Consider the following 25,560-nt stretch of genomic DNA (forward strand, 5'->3'; position numbering starts at 1 on the left):
AGAGAGCTTGAGAAAGGACTACCATTTCCAAAAGTAATGCAATTACACGCATTTTTATCGCGGATGAATTAACAATTGTCGATAAAAGGAGAGATAAACGGAGAAAATTTTTTATTTATGTCTTATACATTACTTTATATACATGTTGTCTAAAGTTTACTTAATGATTTATTTATTGAAATTTAGACTACTGTAATTCTTTGTGTACAAGCGGGATCAAAACTCTTTAAAAAAAAAAATGCTGATATTTTATCAATTAAATGTTTTGTATAAATTTTATCCTTTTTTCTGTGTTTTTTTTATTTCTCTGCTACGTTGAAGCAGCCTCTTCGATTCTCTTCAATTCTATAAACTGCTTGTTGAATTTACTCACACTTGTCCCGATCTGGGCCAAAATGCATAAATAAATAAATAAAATTAAAAAAATGAATAAATAAATAAAAACCAGCTAGATGGACAAGGTAGCATAGAATAAATAGATAAACCTATTGTTTTGGAATTTTTTAGCCTAATGTTCTTTTTTTTTCTTACAAAAAGAGAGTTAAGATAATGAATACCATATTATGAAACAGTTTCTATATCAAACCATGAATTATATATAATACGCATGTACGACAACAAGAGAACTAAAAGGAAAATCAAATTTAACTATTGCATTTTCATTTCATTACCTATTTTTTGTCGCAATGAAGTCTTTTCAAGTTAATACTGCTGAAAGGACAAAATATAAAGCAAAATCAAGCCGTATGAGAATAGGCACGAAAGTAGCAATTTCAACTGGGGAGGGGAAGGGAAGACATACAGGTATTTGTCAAATAGTTCATTGAAAAAAGAATGAAGAAAGTCAACAGACGCTATGAAAATTTGTGTGTGTTCCCGGGGGGGGGGGGGGGGGGGTAAACTGGCATTTTTAAGCATATACTGGTAAGGGTCTGGAAGCAATTTCTCTTTAGAAAACGGCTACAAGGTTTTGTTGATTGTGTGGATATCAACGTCTTTTGCATTTTAGTGTGTGTGTGTGTGTGTGAGTGGGGGGTGGGGGGTGGGGTTAACTTTTATGTCATCTAATATTAATTACAGAATCAATCAATAAAATGTCCTGATGTTAAGAGGGAGAGAGGGGGATCCCGATAAATGTTTTTAAACAAAATTGCAATCAAAGTTTTAAACAATATAATGAAAACAAATACAAATTTATTTAATTTCATTATCTATTTTTTAAAAATTTTCCAGCGAAATGAAAGACGTTTAAAGCAGGTTAATACATTTTTTATTAGAAAAAATACCATATGCTATTATTATATGAATGGGGTTTCTTTAAAACCAAACAAATAACGATGGAAATTATAGTAAATAGTTTAGACATCGGGATCGAGATGCCTCTCTCACCTCGATACGTATGCGGATACGGATACTTGTACGGATACGTCAGAAAGAACAATCTCTAGTATAGGCAATAAAACGAAATATTTTTTTTCTAATTGACTGGTTTTAGTTATCTAATTAAGAAAATATCATAATATTTTTCTTTTCAATCTCTTTTTAATTCTTCATTAAAGAATCATATTTAACTGCTTTTCCATAAAATGAAATAAATATCAATAATACTTTTTGGACCGCCAAAAACACAACACTTCGAAAAAAATTCTTTTTATATTTACATGTATTAATATTGATTCAAAATCATGGATTGAGCAAAATAAATTCCCTTTTTTAAACAAAAAATATATTGTATAATTTAAAAATAATTATTGTAGCTAATTTACATTGTTATATCAAGGAAGCACTTTTTTTTAACTCAGAATTTTTTTTTCAAACGTGATTTTCAAGTTTTTCAAGTTGCAATCGAACCTGATATACCTAATGTTTCTTTGAACTTAAAAAAAAATACATCGAAACATAATAAATATCACAACTGCTACTTTCCTGGATCTGGTATTAATATAAAAGATCACAAAAATAAAAATTTATCATAACTCATAATAAGTAAACGCATGTTTCTTACGACGCATATTTTTTTTTAAGAATGTGAATCTTAAAAAAAACACATTTGTGTGTAAAATCATTCTTTTTGCTACGATAAAATTTTTGAATATATCTGAGTAAATATTTTTATGTTTCAATACAGGTAACACTATCAACATAATATTTCCTAAAAATACACCAATAATTGCTAAAAATTGACGATTGGAAACTATACCTCACTATAAAAGAATGTTATCACACACTCCCCCACTGCATTAGAATTTACCCATATATTAATTTAGGAGCCCGAACGTATAAAAATATAACATTGCAATCTACAGGGGTGCCTTTGATTAGTGCCAGACATTAACTATCAAGACTCAATCATCATACACCACATTCTTATCATTTCAAAATCGACGTAGATGTCTGATTCATCATAATATAGTACTTGTTTACGAGACATTTATCTTTTTACCCAAAGAATTCCAACTGTTTTAAACTTGACATTGCCAGCTTCCGAAAAAATGTTACTCCATTCACAAAATATGTTTACTACGCCAGGAAAAATATGCTCTAGTTGATTACGTAATTCTAAAACCTATACTTAATCATACTTATCTATTCTCTGATGTGTTTTTATGTTGGCGTGGCGTGCTCCCTTTTTGGTAAGATGCTAAATTGGTGATTTCCTCCCAAAATGCATTCGGTTGGGGATACAGGAAATTCTCCAGTGCTTACGGGTGACAAGAGATGACTCAATCAACACTATATAAAACAGAAGAAACAATTCAGAAATCATAAACTGAAAATACAGACGATACAAGAAGGAGAAATTAAGAGAACTTTATTTAATAGGAAACAGTAGACGTTAGTCATGAGATTTTATGCAGCTTTGGTTATCGTAGGTTTTCATTCGTACAATATTCTTTAATCGTTTATTTATATGTTTAATATTGTTATAATTCTTTTACATTATATTTATTTCACATGTAATTTTAATTTTCTTTTAATTTTTTTTATTGAATTTACAGGCTTCCTTTGGGTTAGCTTTGACGACATCCAACCCTATCTCTGGTAAGTGCTTAAGACTCAAGATTATTTGTCTGTATTTGTTATCCCTTGAAATAATCCAAAATCATTACCATCGCATGCAGAGAGTCCAATAGCCTTAAAAATCAATCGAATGTTCTGAAGATAAGCCTGCATTCTTGACTTTAACAGATTTTCGTAAATCCACAAATTGATATGTTTATCGCGATAGCCACACATTAGCTGTCGTTTTTAAAGGTTATTCACTTTGTTAAACAGAATCAACGATTTTAATTTTCTTTAAAAACGCCACGGTAAGTTAAGACATTACAAAAAAATTAATAAGCATCAAACAATTGTAAAATCAAATTCAAAAACGCGTCATTATGATTATTTCAATGCTTGATAAGGGACTAAATGTACATACGATCAAATGTGGTTGAAAATCAAACCTCAACCGAAACTTCTTTTAAAATGGTTTATTTTTCATTCTAACCAAGTCCACATCTGGTAAAATATTTGTAAAAAGGTTTTGTGGCCTTTTTTCATTTTTATTTTTAATATACATGTAATTACATGTACATACTGAAGAGTAAAAATTAATATTGTATTTTGCCATTGGTAGGTCTATCGGAATGCCAGGACAGTATAGCAGACGTTGTATTTGTGCTGGACTCTTCAGCAAGCATCTGGCCGCCAGACTTTCAGAGGCAACTCGTCTTTGTGGAAGATATTGTCAAAAAATTTAAAATTGGTCCAAATAACACACAAGTAGGCGTCGTCACATTTGGCGAAACTCACAAACTCCGATTTCACCTGAACAAATATCAGAAAGATGCCTCAAAATTACAGAAAGCTATAAGCTCCATTCATTTCGATCCTGGTAGATCAACAAATACCGGAGACGCCATCAAATTTGTGTCGAGTGTCATGTTCACAACAAGCAATGGTGCCAGAGATAATGTTCCCAGAGTAGCGGTAGTCATAACCGATGGACGATCTACAGATTCTGCCAAAACAGCCGAAGCTGCACGTGCTGCACGTGAAAGGGGAATCCATCTTTTCTCCATAGGAGTTGGGAGAAAGTCGGACAAAACTGAACTCGAGAGCATTGCCAGTAAACCGTCCAAAGAGTTCGTTTTTACAGTTGACAATTACAGCGCTCTAAAGAACATCCTGAACGTTTTCGCTGTCAAGACATGTCAAGGTAAAAATCTTTTGTTTTTAAAATTATTTAAACAAAAAGGTTGCTTTAAAACATATTATGAATTTTGGTTTATTACAATATGTTGCAAACTATTCTTAAATTTCAGTAACGACAACGCCTCAACCAACCACAACCGAGACTACCACCACTACCACCACACAGCCCACCACAACCACCACACAACCTACCACAACAACACAACCTACCACCACCACCACACAACCTACCACTTTATCATTTAGAGGTGGACAACAGAGTGACCAGTCTTTTGTAAAAGGTTTGTAGATGTATTAGTTTTGGTATTTACAATAGTATCGATATTTACTAGCAAAATACTAGTATTTGCTTTTTCTGGTAATATACAACCATTCAAAATTAAGTTTCATGATGCACTTGCAGAATGTAATGGAAAGCCAGCCGACATTTATTTTGTCATGGATTCATCCAGGAGTATTGGATATAGCAATTACCAGAAACAGAAGACTTTCATCAGTAAACTTGTCAGTGCTTTCGACATATCCAGCTCTAACACCAGAATCGGAGTCGTCACTTACAGCCACGACATCAAGGTTGACATTCCTCTTGGTTCCATTTTGACCGTCCCTGAACTTCAAAAAGCAACCAGAAATCTACCGTATCATGCAAGGGGGACAAACACAGGTGATGCCATCCAGTTCGTCAGGAAAGTGGGATTCGCTACAGGCGTTGCTAGACCCGGAGTTGCCCACATCATGATAGTTTTGACGGACGGACTGTCCATGGATACTGCTAAAACAAAAAAAGAGGCTGTCCTGGCTCATGATGCTGGTATCTATGTGTTTGCTATCGGAATCGGAAATGGTGTTGACACAGTGGAGCTTAGCGCCATTGCTAGCGACCCAGATAAAGATTTCCTTTTCCATGTCAAAAATTTCGATGCTCTGAATTCCATTAGAACATTGCTAGCTACCAGAACCTGTGGAATGTTACCTAAAGACGATGCTTCTTCAAATGGTAAATTGATAAGATTTTTTCAATTTTTATCCATTCTTCATTTTTCTGCTATTTTCTTGTCTTGCATTAAAGGAATATCTTTAAGTATGTTTCCATTTTCCACAAACTAATTTTTTAAAATCTCTTTTTAGTAATTCAATTGCCAAAGTATGGAATGATGGACATCGTATTTGTTTTTGATATGTTTGGAATCGGGACCCAGAAGACCCTTATTATCAACAAATTTATCTCCTCAATCGTGAAAAGAATCACCATTGGAATGGGAGACATACGAATCGGTCGTTTTACAGCCGATTGCCCAGAAACAACACAAACTGGTCTGGTCCCTGTGACGTCATGGAATGGCGTATCAAAAATTACATTCCCCGGACTTGGCAGTCTCATTGACAAACTTGACGCCTTCTTCGACCAGAATGGTGCCAGGTTAGGCGCGCGGCGAACGGCGGTAGTGTTTGTTGACGAACAAGAACAAAACGTAATGGACATTGTTAGCAAGCTTCATTCTCTTAAAAACATGAATGTCATCACCATCATTCTCGGCGAGGAGGAAAAATATGTTTTGGAGGAAACAAAAACGAGAAAGTATTTCTATGTTCCTAGCTATGAACAGCTCTTTAAATTCACTTTTCCTTGTTTGAAACAACTGTGTTTCTGTGACGCTGTATAGATTTGTGTATGAACTTACGTGACTGTGATATTACATTCCATTTTTTTTTTAAAATATTTGAATTTATATTTATATAAAAATATTTATGAGTCATTTCTTATTTATACATATTTTACATTTTATACATTTATACAACTTATATTTGATGTTGGTGCTATTCATTGTTCAGTATTTGCCCAACGTCGTTTTACTTGAAAGAAATACTAAGTATTCATGATTGTATGTGAACTCATCCATGACTCCCTTGAAATAAATTTTCAAATGTGATTTATTTTTGCTTTCTTCTCTGTTTAATAAAATAAGTTGTTTACTTTGACAGCTGTGACCGTGTAAGTCCTTTGGGGACTTAACTGATTTTAATTAACTAAGAAAAAAATAAACAAATAAAATCTTAGAAGTTCTGAACATTTAACATTCACTTTTATAATGACAGCGATTTTCCGGATCTGATTATGAAACCTCACCTGGTTTCTTTTTTAGTCTAAATTCGATACATCCGATGTCGATTTTGTGCTACTGTACGAAACGATTTATCATTTTCTTGTTAAAAATGATTAGAGAATGGCCAAATTGAACAGTTGAAAGATAAATGGTTTGATTTTTTTTTATAAGTTTAAATGATACTTTGATATGATAACTATAATAACATCCACGGACCGATTATTATCACTTGATCATCAAGTTGATGGATATAACATGTAAGCACAGGGGCTTGCTCCCGGCTTATAATAATTTATGAAGGACATAAACAACGTACCTTACCTACTGATAATTTTTCAAGATATTCTTAATTTAAGATTATAGTGCCATCAGATGTTCGTAGGCAAAAAATCAGCATGCATTACCGGAGGTTTTGAAAAGATATCAATTGATGAAAATTTCAAAGAAAAATATACAAAAAATACTAAACATATATTCTAGATGTTTTGTTTATCCAAAGTTGTTTTAGAAGAAGTGTACAACAGCATATATAGACATTAAATTATAGCACACAGTTCCTTTAAGTATTGGAACTCTTTAACTCCAGGGAAAAAGACAATAAAGTTCAAACTACGTTGTGTATGTCCTTAAAAAAATCACATACGTATTACCTAAACAACAGTATTACATATATGACTTTTTAATAAATCATAATTACAAGCCTGGAGCAATCCCCTGTGGTGTAAGGATAGGGACAGTACAGTTGTTTCCTAGTAGCGAATATTTGCCAGCATCGAATAATATTTTATTTAAATATTCTTGAAAAATGAGGGGTTTCAAAATTTCTTACAAGGTGAATACAATAAAAGGATTAACATTTTACCCCTGTGTAGTGTCTTTGTAGCATATGAATGATTATTTTCCACAATATTTACAAAACTAAAAAATGAATTCAGAACTAGGAAAATAGGGAGGTGTTGTAAATGACATCTCTGTGCCTGTACCATTCAAATTTGGTACCACTAATTTGAAAAGCATAGAAATACAAATAACAACCAAGAACATTTGGAACTTCGACCTTGTAGGTTGAGTGCATGACAACAACAAACCAATTTGCTACTGGTAAAACAACTGTATTCAAGTTGATCCCTTTGCAAGACCAATCTCAGTTGTAAATTCCAAAAATACTTTTACAAGAAAATTTTGAGTTTATCAGGACGAAAAATTTTGAAAGGAATTGCTGACAGGTATGGTCTATTGCAAGAGTGACCCTTCTTTTTATTGTTTCAAAATTTTATAATGAAAAGGGGATTAACTCAAAAATTTTCTTCATAAAGAAAATTGAGTTATTATCAATAAAATTGATCAACCAGTAGGACAGTAGCATTTAGACTAGTGTGGCAGTGCCTGAGAAACTAAATCTTATTTTTGGGGCTCTTCTATACATTACCAATTTTATTTTTAACACTTGCCAATGGATAGTAGCAGTAATCAGATAATGTTGGGGCTTTCTTACATATTTAGTGTAGATATACTTTCCTCTGGGTTGAAATTCCATGGGTTTATGTTTCCAGTTTAGTTTTCTAGTCCAAAAACTAATGAATTTGTATGCAGTTACAATTCAACTAAACATATAGACTGGAAATTAAAACACTAGTTACATGTAGTTGATGAGAGATGTAATTGACCCTTTATGTTATTCATGTCTTACAAAATCTGTGCATCCATAGTTTTTCCATGTACAATGTGGTTTTTCAAATCTTGAAAAATTTTCTCAATATTAAACAAATATAATAATTAAATTTTAACAGTGATTTATGGAGTCCAAAGTAAAACAGAGAACAAAGGAATGGTTTGACATACGTCAATCAGTTTACCTGACATCATCAAAGTTTGGAGATGCTCTTGGAGTTGGAATGGGTAAACCTTATGATTTCTTCCTCTCCTTGATGTCAGATGATAATGATGAAGATGAGGAAGAAATAATGGAATCATCACATACACAACATGGAATAACGATGGAGGAGATCATCCTGGAATGTTACCACCTTCTGACAGGGCACAAGACAAGGGAGTCTGGTTTTTGGGTGTCCAGGGACAGGATCCTTCAAGATCTGATAGGTACATCTCCAGATGCAGTCGTTGTGGATGATCAAGAGGAAGACATTGGGTTGTGTGAATTTAAGGCTCCTATATACAGAATGTACAAGACAGATAATACAGTACAGGGTAATTTAGTCATTTATATTTGTAAATACAAGGTAAATTCTAAGAGCAAGGTATTTACATTTGCTAGTGCAAGTCAAAAATTTCTTTGTACATTTTTGTACACACAGTTTAGTGCAAAGAATCTTCTGCCCAACAAGACATATTGTTATAACATATTATTGAAAGTAGTAACCTTTTCTTATCTCCTGATCTAATATTAAGCACTGCATCCAAAAAAGAAGGGAAAAAAGCCTTGGGAACCAAACCTGTCTATTATTTCTACTATATCTTTATTTGAAAAGTGGCAATGATTTTCTTTACAATTTCCATTATTTCAGGTATACCTCGACATTATATGGCCCAGATACAGGGGCAGCTGGCCATCACAGGACTTCCATGGTGCAATTTCTTGGCTGTTTGTAAAAATACAAAAGAAATCATGTTAAAAAAAGTATATTTTCACCCAGAATACTGGAACAATGTAGAAAAGATTCTGAAACAGTTCTGTTATGCTTTACAGGTAAGCTGTGCAGCACAAAAGGTGTTAGTACACATATGACAGGCATTATACTTACAACTTTGAATACAATCATTTTATATTCACTTACAATATATTGTAATAAACTTAAGTTCTGTGCACATACATGTACATATATCTTTAAAACAAATATGGGAACTTTTAATACAGAAACTATGTATCTTTAGATAAAATAGGTGAATATTTAAAGCAGAAATTCGATTTTTATAATAAAGGTCAAATTAACAATATGATTGTCTAACAATTTTAAATAGAATTGAATAAGTGTTGACAAACTCCTTGATATTGTTTTTTTTTTTTTCAAATACATGTATGTAATATAAATCTTATTCACTCTGTATGAGTAGGATGCCAGATTGAGGAAAGAGTTGGGTTATGATCCACTGGATTTTGAGGGAGCAAGGAAACTAGAAACTTGGCCAGTACAAATAGATTATCTACCTGGTGAGCTGTCAATCAAAGTTGAGGACCTCCTCCAAATTGACAAACGCAAGCGCTTCAGTGGTCCATCCAATGTTTGGCTGTCATTTGATTTCCTGATTGGTCAGTCTTATTCTCTACCTCCTTGTTTACAGGAATATGCCCAAAAAATGATTAACGAAGTGGATGAACAGTTAAGATGTAAGAGAAGGAAGATCGAAGAGCAAACTGTTGTTAACGCAAATGGACGATCATGATAATTTGAGTTATTTGTAATCATTCACAAATTTCATACTAAATTATATTGTTCCATTTCTAAATTTGATTAATACTAGGGAATGAATTGGACATCTCTAGCATTCTGTGATAATATCAAACAGTTTGACACATGTTGAATCTAGATTTAGTGAAAGCTTTGTCTGGGCTTGAAGGTCAAATTGTTTAAATGTCATCTAAAGACATTAAAAATATAAACTTTTTTTATGATCTGAAGATATACTTGACATGTACCAATATCTATGTACTGTACTATATATATATTATAGTATATAATCATAATATATATTAATAAATTGTAATTGAATTTTGACATATTACATGTTAAACATGGTAAACATGCTCTTACCCTGTATTAATGTTTGTAATTCAAAAATAAATCTGTAAGATTCATTTCCTAATGATGCTAATTTGATGATATTTAAATAGAATAGATACAGTATTATGATAGTATATATAAGGTCATTAATAACAACGTATTTGTTCTTTCCATCTGTCCATTTAGTATATGTAAATAATATACGAAACTCAGTGTTCACTTACATGTAGCAACAATTGTGTTAAAATAATTCAAACCTCTCTCTTTGACCTTGTTATTTGGACAATTCTTCCTCTGGGCACCATGGATCTCTGCAGTAAGTTTGAAAGTGAAAGGTTCAAGAGGTCTTTTAACATGTCCACAGTTTAGCTCACACCTATTACTGTCATTGACCTTTAGAGTTAAGATCATGCCACATGCCTTTCTGTGGCAAAGATCAAGTGGTAATTCTCATAAACTGTCTATAACTTAGTTTAATCATCATTTGTCTTTGTTCATGATCTTTTAGACCCTCAAAATCAGTGTTCTTTTGATGACCACCTTGCATTTCTGTTGCAAATAAGAAATTGAAAATATAAGTAAAGTCAAACCTTGTTATCTAGAACTTGATGGGACCAAGAAAAAACTTCTAAGATGTCCAAGCATTTGAATAAGTGGTTGGGACTTCCAAATCACTTCATCATATCCATGGTATTCGAGATATCAGTGTTTGAGATATCTATAAATTTTACACATATCATTGCCTGTGGTTTGACCTTAAATGTTTTGACCTAGAAATCAGTAGGCTTCTTCCTCTTGCTCTTATACATCTCTCTGCATCTCTCTGCAACATTGACATGAATTATAATATGGGCCAGCTTCTACAGTTCCTTGCAACTTTGATCTGAGGGGATAATTAATATAGAGAGGAAAATAATTTTTAACACATTCCATATATTCATTTATCTTCTTCAGTTGTAATCTTGTATTCTCAACTACCCCCCCCCCCTCCTCAAAATCCTCACCACAAGTACAAAAACCAGTTATAATGGTACATATTCCCTTGCAAACTTTGTTATTGGGGGATAATAAATGGCATTTTTATGTCAAAGTATTTATGAGAATTTTTTTTTTAACAAATTACTAATTGAAACTTCAGTAATCAAAATAGCAAATCTTATGTTCACATTAATTTATTGAAATGTCAATAATGACAATTTACAATAATAATATTTACATGTACATTGGTATGGTTCATCACTCATGATAATGTACAGAACACAGACTGAATATTTACTGGAGTGACAGTTTTTTTGTGACTTGAATTTATCTTCTGTAGCGATATCGTTTAAAATGGAACCACAGTTGGAAAATGTTATTCTGAAACTGACAACGAAATCCATGTTTGTAAGAGTATTCCCACTCTCTGTGTACAATTTTGAAGGCAATGTCCTGAAAAGTAAAGATACATGAAAAGCTTTGTTCCTCATCTACGAATTTTGAGACATTCATCGACATTCTTTGAATTAATCAGGAGAGGAAAATTTCAGGGTTGAACAATGTTTTCCTTCGTTGAAACCAAGAATGGGAGACATAACAAGCAATAACATCTGAAATTATGCACTTTCCTCAAACATAGTTTGAAAACATTACTTTAATTTTTCATTTTAACATAGTGCTCATAATTGTGTAATTATACACAATGAAAAAATTCATTGCAGTTTTTGAAAATGTGTAGTAAAAAGTACATTGTGCTTACTTCATAAGGTGGCCCAGCATGAAATCTTAGAACAGCAAAATCTTTGTTGTCTTCTATAGGTGTCTGAAGTAGAAACATTCATTAATATAATTATACACAGGCAAGGATGTTTTTGGTCGAACTGAAGAAAAAACTCACAATATTGTAAGGAGATATTTGTATCTTCATATTTTTGTAAAATTCAGTTACTTACTAATGTGTACTCGGGGGTATCTGTCTTGTCAATCAAATCTGGATAAAATATCTGAAAATAAAAAAGGAGACCCATGTCCCACAAAGCTACCTGATTCATCAGTTAACAAAGTTTAAAGGGTCATTTCATGACTCTAGTAACTTATGGTTGCTTGTGCAGCAAATTGTAATCTTGCTGTTCTGATATAGATTTTTTTATGAGTTTTGTTTCTTACATAACCTTTGTCAAACTGTGATTACCTAGTCCTATTGTGGCCCAACCCAAGCTATGAGAACCATGGTTTCTCCACAACATCAGGATGTATGCACATTAAACTACGTGTATCTAAATGTAGCTCTGCTGTTCTTGAAGAATGTGAGATATTGACTAATTTTTAAACATTTACATCATCTATTTGCAGCCCCACCCTAGCCTGTGGGGCATGATATAAACAAGCATAAATCTACATTATACGAGAATGCTTATGTATAATGCTAATGCAAACAGTTGTGACTCTGCTGACTCTGAGAATCAAAAAGTTAAAAGATTCTTTTCCATATTTCAAATATTAATTTTGAACCCCCTGTTGTGAACCCACCCTGCCCTAGGGACCATGATTTGTATAAATTTGAATCTATTATTTGAGAATGCTCACCAATTTTTCAACCACTTATGAGCTGGCTATAAATTTTATTTGATGAAATACAAAATTCATTCATGGAAAAAGTTTTTTAGAATGATAAAAATTAAAAATGTGTCTGCAACATATACATGTACTGTATTCAACAGTATATTGATAGGTATTAAACTAAAAAAAAATTCAACATTAATTGTGATACGGATAAGGTTTGATTTCAGAATTATATCCTCTTTGCATAAGTAATACATGTAAATGAAGAGGTACCAGTAATTGAATGAATAAGTGCAAAATAAAATGAATGAAAAGTAATACATGTAAATTAAGCAGTATTGTACATTTTACACAGCTTAATGTTAAGAAAATCCTACCCTACATGTATTTTACAATTAACTAATAATTTCCCCTAAGAATGGAGTAAAGCCCTTCATTTGAGCAAACTTTAATCCTCCTAACCGAAGGATACATGTACTTTGTACAAGATTTGGTTGAAATTCTCATGGTGAATCTGAAGAAAATGTCAAAAAGTGATTTGATAACAGACAGATACATGGAATGATAGATGGCTAACAAACAAACTTCAATCAGAAAAAAATCACTCAAGCCCTAAGCTCCTGTGAGCTAAGAATGAAACATGAATTTAAAGCAATATGAGCTGCATTTTTGAGAATTTTATTTTGCTGTTAAAATGTGCTGTTATGATGTAACTGTATGTAACTTAAACTTTTATGATCAACTAGAATAAAATAAAGTATTAAATTATTAAAGTATTAAAGTATTAATGCAGCTAATAAAAGTGTTCCATTTAAACCTGCAAAATTTACAAAATCACAACGAAAAAATAAACAAAGACCAAAATGGATGACTACAGATTGCTTACTCCTACGAAAAGAAGTTAGAAATTTAGGGAAGAAAGTACACAAATATCCAAACAACTGTGAACTAAAACATGCCTTTGCAAAATGTAGAAAAGATTATAATAAACTAAGGAAAAGTCTTAAATCTAATTTTTACAATAGTATTGCAGAAGAAATTAACACGCTCTCGCCACAAAACTCCAGTAAATTTTGGAATAAGATAAAAGAAAATAAATCAAAGAAAACTAATGCAGAAACAATTGGAATTTCAGAATTCGTTGACCACTACAAATCCTTACTGAACATTCAATATACTGATGAAGAGAGCTTGAAATACAAGTACACTGAACTAAATACTGAACCAAATCCATTAGACTTTTTGTTTACTCAAGATGAAATAGAACAAAGCATTTTAAAGCTGAAAAATGGTAAAAGTGCTGGGCCTGACTTAATTTTAAATGAGTTTATTAAAACAAACAATACTACCCTTTTACCTGTCCTTACAAAACTGTTTAATATTCTACTTAAAAATGGAAAAATGCCCAAAGAATGGAACCTTTCACTTATAACATCATTATACAAAAATGGTGATCCTAATAATACAAACAATTATAGGGGTCTCAGTGTTGCAAGTTGTTTAGGAAAACTTTTTACAGGCCTTCTACAGAAACGCTTAGATAATTATCTTGAGTCAAATAACCTACTAAGTCAATATCAATCTGGATTTAAAAAAGGTCATAGGACCACTGACAATATATTTGTACTAAAAACACTTGTAAACAAATATCTTTATACAAAGAAACAGAATTTATATGTGTGCTTCGTAGATTTTTCAAAAGCATTTGATACTGTGTGGAGATCTGCACTTTTATACAAATTGAATAAAAAGGGTATTGGTGGTAACTTTCTCAAACTTTTGACAGACATGTATACAAATACATACTATTCTTGTAAAAAGGACAATCAAATGAGTGAAAAATTTAAAGCTAATAGAGGAGTCAAACAAGGTGATAATTTAAGTCCAACACTTTTCAATATCTTTGTTGATGATTTTGTGAATTATCTTAAAAATGTAAGCACATATCCTGCATATCTAGATACTATGCCAATAAATCATATGTTTTTTGCTGATGATCTGGTCCTTGTATCAGAATCAGAAGTTGGTCTACAAAACTGTATAGATGTTTTAGGAAAATATTGTTCAGACTGGAAATTGTGTGTTAATATGGATAAAACAGATGTTATGATTTTTTCAAGAAAAACAGATGATGAAACATCATTTAGATTTTATTACAATCACCAAATGATTAACATAACGAATGAATATAAATATTTGGGTGTTGTGTTCAGATCTGATGGAAAAATGAAATTTGCAGCTGAACAACTATCAGAATGTGCTAGGAAAGCATATTATGCTATTAAATCAAATTTTCCTGCAAACATTAATTTTTCAGCTGAAATTATGTTAAAATTATACCAGTCAATGATAATACCAATTATTACATATGGATCTGAAGTATGGATAACTGACTTCAAATGTGATTTAATGTCTTCAGACCAATTTCCTTTTGAAAAAACACAACACTTAATATTTAAAGACATACTAGGGGTACATAGAAAGGCATCAAATCTTGCTGTTTTATGTGAATTGGGTCGTTTTCCTTTGTACTATTTATGTTATGAATATATGTTTAAATATTTTAAGAGACTTAAGGAAATGGAAAACAAACATGATTATAATAATTATTTAGTGATTTCTGCATTTAAAGAAGACAAAAAACTTGTATCTAGAATATCTTGGCAAAGAAAACTGTCTTCATTACTACAAAAATTAAATATCACTTCTTTGGATATTTCTCACACAACCTTGAAAAACAAATTACAAGAGCATTACCTAAACAAGATACATGAACAACTGAAAAATATAAGCAAATCAAACTCTGGAAAGTTAGCTTTTTATAGTAAAATTGTAATTCAAAATGAATACAAATTGCAAAGTTATTTAAAGCTGCCTTTAAAGAAAAGTTTTAGATCTGTATTAACAAAATTAAGGATCAGTGCCCATCCATTATATATTGAAACGGGCAGATACTGTAAACCCCCTATTCCTAGAGAAAAACGTTTATGCTATTCATGTAAATTATTTATTGAAGATGAAAAACATTTTGTTCTATACTGTTCAAAGTATGACCAATTTAGAGGCAATTATACTGATATATTTAATGTAAACACATATACTAGTGATAATCCCATTAGAAAAATTGTCAATCCTACAAATATTACAACTGCTAGAAGGATATGTTGTTTTTTGAAAAAGTGCTTTGACACCAGAAAAGAAAGTCAGCAATGAATACTTAGAAATATGTGAATATACTCTACATTATTTTGTTCAACTCACATTTGTCACTTTGTATATGTATGTATTATTCTTGTTAATTCGTTTTATGTCATGACTGTATGCCGACATGGTAATTGTCAATAAAGTGAATTGAATTGAATTAAATTGTTACAGAATGTACAATAGAATGTACAGTATTATATAAGAAATCAATATTGTACAGGACCACAATAATGTAATTTTGCTTCAATCAAAGCTTATAAATAGTTCTTCCGTCGCAAATATGAACAACAGACGTTCACAAACATTCTTTTTTCTGTCACTGAAATAGTTAATTACAATTTTGCGACAAAAAAATTTCGACATCAAAGTTGCAGCTCATATTGCTTTAATATTCAATATGAATACCCTGTACCTGTAAAATTAAGAGTTATTGGGTGTCAATATTGTAATGGAATAAATTCTTACATTAAATTTGTATCCCTGTACAATCTTGGGTGGAGGATTATCAATGTCATAATGGGTCTGATTGTACTTGTTCCACTCAAAGCCAGTGTGAACTCGGTTAAAGAACCGTGGTTTACGAGGACGATACTTGTCAGACCATAAAAATTTCTGGTGCTCCGTAGGAATTTCTACACTGAATGTTGCCTCATCATCATTCATTCCCTCCCTGGCTTTCTTCTCAAATTCTGTCTCTCCATCCAACTAAAGTGAAATACAGAATTTATCATATGACTTAACTATGAAGCTATTGCAACTGTACCATGACCTATCCAGTAAATAACATGTAAACTCTACCCTGAATTAGATAAACTAGATAACACTTACAACTACTGAAAGCAAATCTTGACCAGTTAAATGGATATCAACTACAGCTAATAATTTTACTCTTACCCTGACTCGCCCTGTTGATAACACTTGCTGCCTGGCCAGCTCCAGTTTTCTCATGTCATCTGTGGGGTCATACACAACAGTATCAATCTCTAGTTCACTCGGCCTGAGTAGTTTAGGGGAGTAATTTCCAGCTTCATAATCAATGTAAGATTGATCCTCCAAGTCTTCTTCTGTAATCAGTGCCTCATCACTGTAACAATAAAATAAGTTGTAGTTTATCATGCCTTATCCTCATTATCAAATCATTTCATACACTATGTGTTGTGGTTTTCAACTGCATGTCACAATAAATATTCAAGAAAGGAAAATCATCAGCGGGGCATCAGCGAATAGATTTTATGTCATATATATTATTATATTATTATATATTTTAATGTAGATGTACAATTACATAATCTATAGTTTATTAATTTATTTATTAAAAGATGTTAGCTCTTATGTACTCTTGAATTTTAGGTCTCATTTGGAAATTTTTTTAAAAAATTTGTATCTCCAGTAGACCTGTTCTCAGTGTTTAATAAGGTAGTTTCAGTTAGGATCTTACTCTTCATCATCTGCCTCTGTACTAGGTCCAGGACGGGGCTCCTCCTCCCCTGGCTCTGTTTTGACAGCACTGGTGGATGGTCCTGGTGAAGGTTGGTTCTCTCTGGTATCAGGAGGGGCAGGAGATTGGGTCTTACTGCCAGAGGGTGCTGGTGACAGTCTCCTGAGACCAGAGGGCGCTGGTGATAGTCTCCCAAGACTAGAGGGGGCTGGCGAATTCCTTCTGTCTGGTGTGCTGTTGTTGCTGCTACCCCGAGACACACCAGAGGGAAACAGAGGACCAGAGTCAATTCCTTGCTGTAAACATTGAACAGGATTATTTGTAAAAGGAAAGGTACTGTATAATTTGAGTGCAGGACTCTACATGTTACATTTTTATTGTACAACATAACTAGAATTTGATTACCACAATATTTTCAAATTTTAAAAAGCTCACATATTTGTACAATATAAAAGAATACTTTTTATAAATTATCTAGAAGTTTATTAATTATCTCAGATAATTTCAAAAAGGTTTTAATTTTGTGGTCTTACTCTGTCACACCTAGTAAAAATAAAACCCTATTCAATATAGGAATGTACATGTAAAGAATACTTTTTGTAGATATAATTAAAGAAAACAACATAAACTAAGTAATCTTTTCTTAAGGCTGCAGACTAACCTCTTGTTTCAGTTTGAAGAGTTTCTGTCTGAGATTTTCTTGGTGCCTCTCCATCAGTCTTGTTCTGGCCATGTGTGCCTTCAGCTGCTGAAGTAGTGACTCCCAATATCCTAAAATAAGTAGCAATGAATAAGAAGACATGATCTTATCTTATATCCACAGCCTCATAATGCATATCCAAACTCTCTCTCCATGTTGTATATACAATTGTACATTTATTTCACTAATCTACCGGATATATCATAAACACTTGCCATACTCCTTATCCACAGGTATTATCCAGTAAAACACTGCCCATTCTCTTTCCCTCTTGCATACACTTTCAAATTGCATATGTAATCCACTGAACCACTGAACCATGTTTATGTGTACCCATTATCCAGATTTTAAAAATGTATGATTGCTAAGCATGGACCCTTGCAATAATACACTACAGAACACACACTCTCCTTCTCTCTCTCTCTCTCTCTCTCTCTCTCTTTGTGTGGGGTGTGTATGTGTATAGTGCACACATATATAATGCAGCCAGTAAACCTACTTCTAATCTTTCTCCATCTTGTACATGATCCACTGTACATCTACACTCTCTTTACCTTTGATATGTATAAACATCAAGGATACTCACCACCCCTCTCCACATGTATATAATCCAATTACCTAAATCCACTCCCTCTCCACTTGTGTATCATCCACTAAAAAAAAAATCAACTCCCTCTCTACTTGTGTATAATTCACTTACCTATATCCTCTCCCTCGCCACTTGTATAAAATTCACTTATCTATATCCTCTCCCTCTCCTTTTGCATATAATCCACTTACCTACATCCACTCCCTCTCCTCCTTGTAACTTCTTTTTGATCTGTTCCTCCAGTAACATCAGTTGATTTGTGGTTTTACCTTTGAAGATGGACTGTACTTCATTGCTGACTGATTCATTGATTCTTTCTCTTCTGTCCTGGTAATCTAAATAACAAAAATTTATACTGAAGTGAAGCCAGTCTACATTGTATACTCTTCCAAATAACGGTTTCAGTTTAGACTAATCAACAAAACAATATATATTTTACAAGTGTTTTCTCAGTTTTGAAATTTACTTTCAGATTGAAAGTAAATTAAACTTGAATAATATTTGGTTTCCAAAAATTGTGATTAAATATATTCGAAAGATTAGTAGAGATTTAACATTGATGAAATGGATATATAAGCATAATTATTTTTTTGAATGTAAAAATGTTACAACATATCATGCACAAGATTTAAATAAACCAATTTTTAATTTTCTTGTTCAAAGTGAAAATTAACCAATATATATGAGACTAAGCCTATATAGAATTGATGCAGTCAAGTTACAAATTTTATGTACTCCAAGACTACTTCCTGTGACAGCTGTGGTATTTTTTACATGACTGATAAATAATGTTTACCCCTCTGACTTGAATCTAACTTCCTGAGTTGAGCCAGTTCATCATTAGCAATAGTAATGATATCCCTCCAGTACTCCACATTTTTCCCTTGTTCAAGTTCCAAATAGACTTTAATGTCCTCTAGTAAATCTTCCAGATCTGCTATTGTCAATCCCTAGAAATAAAGTGAAATCATTTTGTATATACATAAAAAATATAGGTACACATATGGTAAAAGCATTCCTGAGAATAATCAATAATTAAGTTCCTGGTATATAAAAATGTTACGATACACATAAGAGAATATCAGCATTTTATAGATTTAGGACATAATTTAAGACAAAGAAGCATTTTATAGCCATAGCAATAGGCAATTAACTGTGAATATATAGTGATTTAACAAAAAAATAAGTTACATATATGTAAGAATACAGGAGACTCTTAATGTCTTACATAGAGATAAGTATATGGCTCATGCATTTCCACTGCAAGATCATCATCTTCTGCACTGATGTATTTGGCTAACAAGTCAATTGGTTTAGCTACAAAAGATTTCATTTAAATGTATGTATGAATCAAAAGCCTTCTAATACTCTTTCCTTTTGCAAAATCCATAGCCAGATTTTTCTCCTTTACACACATTAACACTCTTTTTTTTACTTTCTGAGGAAACTATTTCGGACTTTAGCACTGGGTGGATACTGTTAAATAAACAATGGAATTAAAAGGCAACTGTCAAGCTCCTTTAACTTAATGATAATTTAAATTTTAAAAATATTTAAATAAAAAAAATCATAAATACCTCTGCCATCCTGTATTCGTATCTTTGATCTGAGTTTGGCTTGGTTTAAATGAAACTGAAAGTCAAAAAAAAAAATCAAAGACAAGTTTAAAATACATGTATTAAATATTCACTATGTGAAATGGCCAAAATTGCACTGAAAAATACTTTTTCACTCTAATTTAAGAAATTTCCAATCGCAATTATTTTATAAGATTTACACAGAAATTGATTTAACTTACACTATCTTCTTGTTTTTCCCACACTCTGTAATATTCGGACTCTTTCTCTCTCTGCATTAATTCCTGAACAGAAATTAACAAATAAGAGCTAAACAATACCTTATTACTGATTCTGCATGAATATATCTCTCTCTACAGGTCAGTCTTTAAACTGTAGCTCATTTTGTGAAGGAAACTTATGACATTTACTGTTTTATCTACAGTATACTATTTTTAGAACTATATCTAGCTTACCCGCTCCTGTTCTCTCTCCTCCATCTGTCTCTCCCTTTCTTGTCTCCTCTTCTTGACCTTTTCTAACTCTCTCTAAATGTGTTTGAAAAAGTTAACATTTGAAAGCTTTTCAATTCACCATCCTCAACTGATATCAAACAAAATACATGTATATCAACAATTTACATTCTAAGAAAAGAATAACTCTCTATCATCCCCCCTTTTTACCCCTTTTCTTTCTTTCTTTTTTTTTTTTTTTGTAAATGAGGGTAAATATATATACTTGTACAATGTAAATTTAATTTGCAGATACAGCAAAACCCTTTATGCATATATTACTCAATGTTCCAAAATATAATAAAATATAAACATGATAAAGCCAAAAGATATAGTGTTATTTTTTATAACTGAATTTACATTTTAAACTTTTAGAAACAACATTGACTCAAATGCTATGCAATAATATTCATTACAAATCATATATCTACAAAATTTAAAAGATTTTTCACACTCTTAACATCAAATAATGTACCGTAAATATGTATCTTTCTCCTCCAGTGAAAGTCTGAGTTGTTTATTTTCACTTTCCCTTTAGTTCACTTACCCTACTTTCTTCCAGTTTCATTTTCTGGTGTCTGTGGATTTCGTCTTCATTCATGTGCTTTTTTCCTTCCTTTTCCATCTTTTTGTTCCAAACAAATGTATCTAAGAGATGCTCATCTCCAAATGGATTGTCTGCATTTGTGTAACCCTAAATTAAACAAGCAATATTATATAATGATTATTTCATCAGACTTCAAATTGTAAATTTTATCTAAAAATGGATTGTATATATACCAAATAGTCTTTGTCCCAACCCATCTTTTCCTTGCGTCGTCTTTCTTTTGCTTCTTTTTTTGCCAATCTTCTGGCTCGTTTTTCTTCTGGTGTTTCCAATGTCTTCATTAATTCTTTCTCTCGTCTATTACAAAAAGCAATTTTGTGTTTCATTTAGTATGTCTCAAAATAAACCCTGCTTGACTTATTTCAGCAAGTCAAAATTACTTATCACAAAATATTTCTATTGCCTTTTATGTGAAAGTATGCTGCATGAATTTACTTTAAAAGACTATAAACCCCCACTTACTTTCTCTCCTCTTTATTTTTGAGAATGGTTTCAATCTTCGATTTCTCCATATTTCTGATGCGAGATGAACCTCCATCATCATCTGATTCTGACTGGGAGCTGGAAGGTGTCCGATGCCTCCTTTTTTTGTGTGAAGTCTTTGATGAACTTTCATATTTGTCCCTTTTTCTGGAATGTGACCGTGACCTTGATCTACGTTGCTCCACTGGTGACCTTGATCTGTGTTGTTTCACAGGTGATCTTGACCTTGACCTATATTTTCTTGGAGATCTTGTTCTTGATGAGTCTGAATCAGATTCTGATTCACTGTCTGACCTACAAAATAAAAAAATCAAGTATAAACAATTTCCTGTTATGTGGTTAATGTGGATGCATTTGATTGATTGATTGTATGTTGTTTTACGTCCCGTTTGAGAATTTTTCACTCATGTAGAGACATCACCATATACCGGTGAAAAGCTTCAAATTTAGACCTTTACTCAGCACTCAGGGCCATTGAGCAATGAGAGTTCTTTATTGTACCAACTCCTACCGTGACACGTGGCCTCGGTGTTTATGGCCTCATCCAAAGGACCCGCAACTTTCACTTCAAAGTGCTAAGCGCTTGGTGAAGGAACAGTTGCTACCTATTAGTATTTTTTATCGACTTAGGTCAGTCAAGGCTGTGATTCGAACACACGACCTTCCAATCACGGAGCGAGCACTTTACCGACTGAGCTACCTTGATGGTAGGATGCATTGAAATAAAGGATCAAATTCTGCTGATCATCATTAGGCCTAAATAGTTTCTCATTTTCAAGTAATTGCACTTCACAAAAAAAGTCTGTCACTTTGTGAGAAAAAAAAATATAGTCTAAAAGAAGGATGTTTTGGTGTTATGTCTGCTCTGCTTCATCTGACTGGTCAACAATACACAATTTAAATATGGATGTTCAATATAGACTAAAAGAGACTAGGAAAACATCTCCTGACAGAATTCTTGCAAAAATTTTATTGTTAATACCATATTGCTTTGGAAATCTGCCTCTCACAGAGGGGGACCCGTTTCTTGATAAAGTTTTGTTTCTTACTATAATTTTTAACTATACCGTACATGGCAAATTCTAATAAAATATATACAAACTGATGACAGTGAGTGCAGCAAACTTCATAGATATTGTCTGAAGCATGAAAAATTTACTAATTTCTGTCAGATGGCACACACGGTGAAAGTAATACACTTGTTAATGCATATGTGGGTTTTTCCAACATCCACAGGTCATTCTATAAATAACATTGATGTTCCGACATTATGTGATTCAATAGTTAAACAGATAATTTTAAAGTCATTTTTTAGCATAAATATGCTCAAAATAAACATGTCCAATAAATATTATCATTGTTTATTTACTCTATGAACTATGGGCAAATACTTAGTTCAAGCGCACATGCTTGACCCACATTCAACAGCTTACGTTGAATAAAAAAATCAGACACCAATGTACTTAATATGTTGTCACAATATTTATATGTAAGCAATGATGCTACATAATGTGCACCCTTTTTGTTTAAAAATGACTGTAAAAGTAGGGACATCCCCAAAATAAAAAAAAATGTAGTAAATAAAAAAGGGGGAGGGTCACTAGGGTCTATTCAATTTGTAGAAAGCAAGAATAACACAGCACATAAATATGATAAAAAGACAGTGGCTTTAGAGGAAAATAAAATAGAACAATTTTTTTGTGATTAGATCTATTTTTATAAAAGAGAACTCAATTGTTTAGGTTTTTTAAAAGTTAACTTGACAATATATTCAAAATATAACATTTAAATTTAAAAAAAAAATAAAATTAATGATGCATTTGTATTTTTCATTTAAATATAAATTCAGATACATGCACAAGTAACTCAACGAGACACGCCGTGCGCCGTCAATTCGGCAAAATTCCCCCCATGCATTAAAAATTTTATGGGGAAAACACTGGACAATGTGTAGGAATGGAGGAAATTTGGATTGAAATCTGCACATATTCTTCAGAGAAATTTTTATCAGGCCATGTGAAAAATTCTAAATTCCAAATAATCCTTTGCAGTGCATAACAACATGGTGGCTTTGGCATAGCAACAACTTACTTGAGAAAAATTACAAACATGGATTTGATGCAATTTCCTGCCACAAAATTATGGTTTGCATCCTCAGTAAACATGACTTTGTATGTGACGTCATGTTATCATCACTTAAACGGCTCAGCTATTTCTGATTTTGTGGGGAAAATCCGAGAACTTCGGAATCTCAATCCCGATGTATGGGGACTGCAAAGTTAGAGATATCGATTAAAGAAAAAGATGAACTTACAACCAGTCTTCGACAAATCCCGGGAGTCCGAAGCCTGGGACCTGGTAAAATTGGAAGCGGGCATGTGGAAATTGCATACTTACAAGCCCAAAGGGCATGTAAATTCTGAGGCCTAAGCCTCCGTATTATCAAATTAAATAATACCAGTAACATTAAATGTACTTTAAAGTCTGATTTTTCATCTACAGTGGAGCACCAAATAGAATTTTGACGATAGTTTATTCTACCGCGATTTCCAAGGAACTCTTTTGCAAAGGAGACACAAAAAGTGTACAGGTTGAAAACAATATTAATGGCGAGACAATAGATCGACAGAAATGGATTTCGGATCATTTCCATGGCATGAAAAGGCAAATAAGAATAAAATTACTTGACAAAATTCTGGGCATGTAAATATTTGTTCGGGCTAGCGTAATAAGTGGTTAAACCTGCCCGAAGGGCATGTACTGAAAAAAAGATTTGGCGAAGACTGCTTACAACACACAGTAAATGCAGACTAAAGGAGTCTACTGAAAAGTGTAATGTAATAAGCAGAATACAAAAAACGACACTTGAAAGGTGAAGAGAGTTGTAGAATAATGATTAATGATTACAAAAATAACTGTGCTTGCCCTAACGGTTTCACCATCGAATATTAAAGAGACATACGAATGGGATTGATGGGTAAATCACATATTTTTTTCTTTTTAGAGAAGTTAATTATGTAAGTTATATCTTGGTAAAGGGGGGGGGGGGTAATGAAGAAGATCACACTTCGTTCAGGCATTGGTCTCTTTTTCAGGTGCCTTTGATGCATTTTCATTCAACAAACCAGAGACATATAAAAACCATATATCTCTGAACAAACGAAATCTGTGTCCTTCAGTTCTGCTACTTAGAATCGTTTAAAATGAGAGATGGTTTACCTTTCGTATTTCTTCTTCTTATGGCGATGTTTTTCTTTAGATTTCTTTTTGCTACCCATTTTCGTCAAATTCGTATGTCTATCGTAAAACGTAAAACAGGAACTTTACATTTGAATACTAAATTTAGAATCAAAAACGTCTCAATGCACTTTATCCGGATATCAGAAATCGCACCTGCGCCTTTTTATCTCACACAATATAACTATAAATCAGTTATTCTACAAAAATGTGACCAAATAACTTTTTTTTTAAGTCGTTAAACAAATTTACCGCTGTAACATCATTATTATAATATGAATGACTTAACATGAATATATGTCGTCGTTTTTTGGTTGTTTTTTTTTTTTTTTAAATTAATTTTTTGTTTTATTTTGTTTTTGTTTTTTATTTGTTTGTTTGTTTGTTTGTTTTTAAATATGCAGTTAAAGTTTGACACGAACAAAATAAAATGTTTAAAAACCTAAATCTAACACAATAAATCTTGAAGTCGCTTCACTCATTTACAAATTTCATGACGAAATTTTCAGTTGTGCAAGCGTTCCGATTAATTGCATGGAATATTAAAGAAAAGTTTCTTTCCCTATATAATAAGAAAACAAACCTCTTCTTGCAGAGAAATGCTTGGATCTTAATTGTTTCGTACGATATCATAGTATATCGCAGCAA

At 32.3% G+C, this 25,560-nt stretch overlaps 3 protein-coding genes across 3 annotated transcripts; 2 read left to right on the top strand and 1 right to left on the bottom strand.

Annotated features, from left to right (window-relative positions):
• Positions 1-2,781: 2,781 nt before the first annotated feature.
• LOC133183006 (cartilage matrix protein-like) lies at positions 2,782-6,131 on the top strand. Its single transcript, XM_061317916.1, has 6 exons — positions 2,782-2,869; positions 3,000-3,042; positions 3,623-4,204; positions 4,311-4,481; positions 4,604-5,197; positions 5,329-6,131. The coding sequence occupies exons 1-6, from the start codon at positions 2,843-2,845 to the stop codon at positions 5,862-5,864; spliced, it is 1,953 nt and encodes a 650-aa protein (XP_061173900.1). The 5' UTR covers positions 2,782-2,842; the 3' UTR covers positions 5,865-6,131.
• Positions 6,132-6,379: 248 nt separating this feature from the next.
• On the top strand, positions 6,380-9,995 carry LOC133183891 (uncharacterized). The gene is made up of 4 exons (XM_061318783.1): positions 6,380-6,456; positions 8,096-8,513; positions 8,831-9,012; positions 9,378-9,995. The coding sequence occupies exons 2-4, from the start codon at positions 8,102-8,104 to the stop codon at positions 9,705-9,707; spliced, it is 924 nt and encodes a 307-aa protein (XP_061174767.1). The 5' UTR covers positions 6,380-6,456; positions 8,096-8,101; the 3' UTR covers positions 9,708-9,995.
• Positions 9,996-11,201: 1,206 nt separating this feature from the next.
• Positions 11,202-24,953, bottom strand: LOC133183013 (splicing factor Cactin-like). The gene is made up of 17 exons (XM_061317923.1): positions 24,895-24,953; positions 21,655-21,969; positions 21,366-21,489; positions 21,133-21,279; positions 20,550-20,621; positions 20,316-20,378; positions 20,095-20,149; positions 19,746-19,834; positions 19,314-19,467; positions 18,709-18,852; positions 17,890-17,999; positions 17,229-17,524; positions 16,685-16,874; positions 16,256-16,495; positions 11,977-12,027; positions 11,784-11,846; positions 11,202-11,476 (listed from the first exon to the last, which is right to left on the bottom strand). Exons 1-17 carry the CDS (start codon positions 24,951-24,953, stop codon positions 11,351-11,353), a joined length of 2,298 nt encoding a protein of 765 aa, XP_061173907.1. The 3' UTR covers positions 11,202-11,350.
• Positions 24,954-25,560: the final 607 nt, after the last annotated feature.

This window comes from Saccostrea echinata, unplaced genomic scaffold (assembly GCF_033153115.1).
Source record: "Saccostrea echinata isolate AGI-Se365-2 ecotype Australia unplaced genomic scaffold, CSIRO_AGI_Sech_v1 ptg000009l, whole genome shotgun sequence".
Taxonomy (NCBI): domain Eukaryota; kingdom Metazoa; phylum Mollusca; class Bivalvia; order Ostreida; family Ostreidae; genus Saccostrea; species Saccostrea echinata.

What these genes read in the sequence shown, in the direction of transcription:
- LOC133183006 (XM_061317916.1), top strand. Translation starts at nt 2,843, where the DNA reads ATGAGATTTTATGCAGCTTTGGTTATC. An exon ending in GACATCCAACCCTATCTCTG is followed by an intron (nt 3,043 to 3,622) that starts GTAAGTGCTTAA and finishes TGCCATTGGTAG; the next exon opens with GTCTATCGGAATGCCAGGAC. An exon ending in CGCTGTCAAGACATGTCAAG is followed by an intron (nt 4,205 to 4,310) that starts GTAAAAATCTTT and finishes CTTAAATTTCAG; the next exon opens with TAACGACAACGCCTCAACCA.
- LOC133183891 (XM_061318783.1), top strand. Translation starts at nt 8,102, where the DNA reads ATGGAGTCCAAAGTAAAACAGAGAACAAAGGAATGGTTTGACATACGT. An exon ending in GACAGATAATACAGTACAGG is followed by an intron (nt 8,514 to 8,830) that starts GTAATTTAGTCA and finishes CCATTATTTCAG; the next exon opens with GTATACCTCGACATTATATG. An exon ending in AGTTCTGTTATGCTTTACAG is followed by an intron (nt 9,013 to 9,377) that starts GTAAGCTGTGCA and finishes CTGTATGAGTAG; the next exon opens with GATGCCAGATTGAGGAAAGA.
- LOC133183013 (XM_061317923.1), bottom strand. Translation starts at nt 24,953, where the DNA reads ATGGGTAGCAAAAAGAAATCTAAAGAAAAACATCGCCATAAGAAGAAG. An exon ending in GGGAAAAACAAGAAGATAGT is followed by an intron (nt 20,150 to 20,315) that starts GTAAGTTAAATC and finishes TTTGACTTTCAG; the next exon opens with TTTCATTTAAACCAAGCCAA. An exon ending in ATACCCCCGAGTACACATTA is followed by an intron (nt 11,847 to 11,976) that starts GTAAGTAACTGA and finishes TTTCTACTTCAG; the next exon opens with ACACCTATAGAAGACAACAA.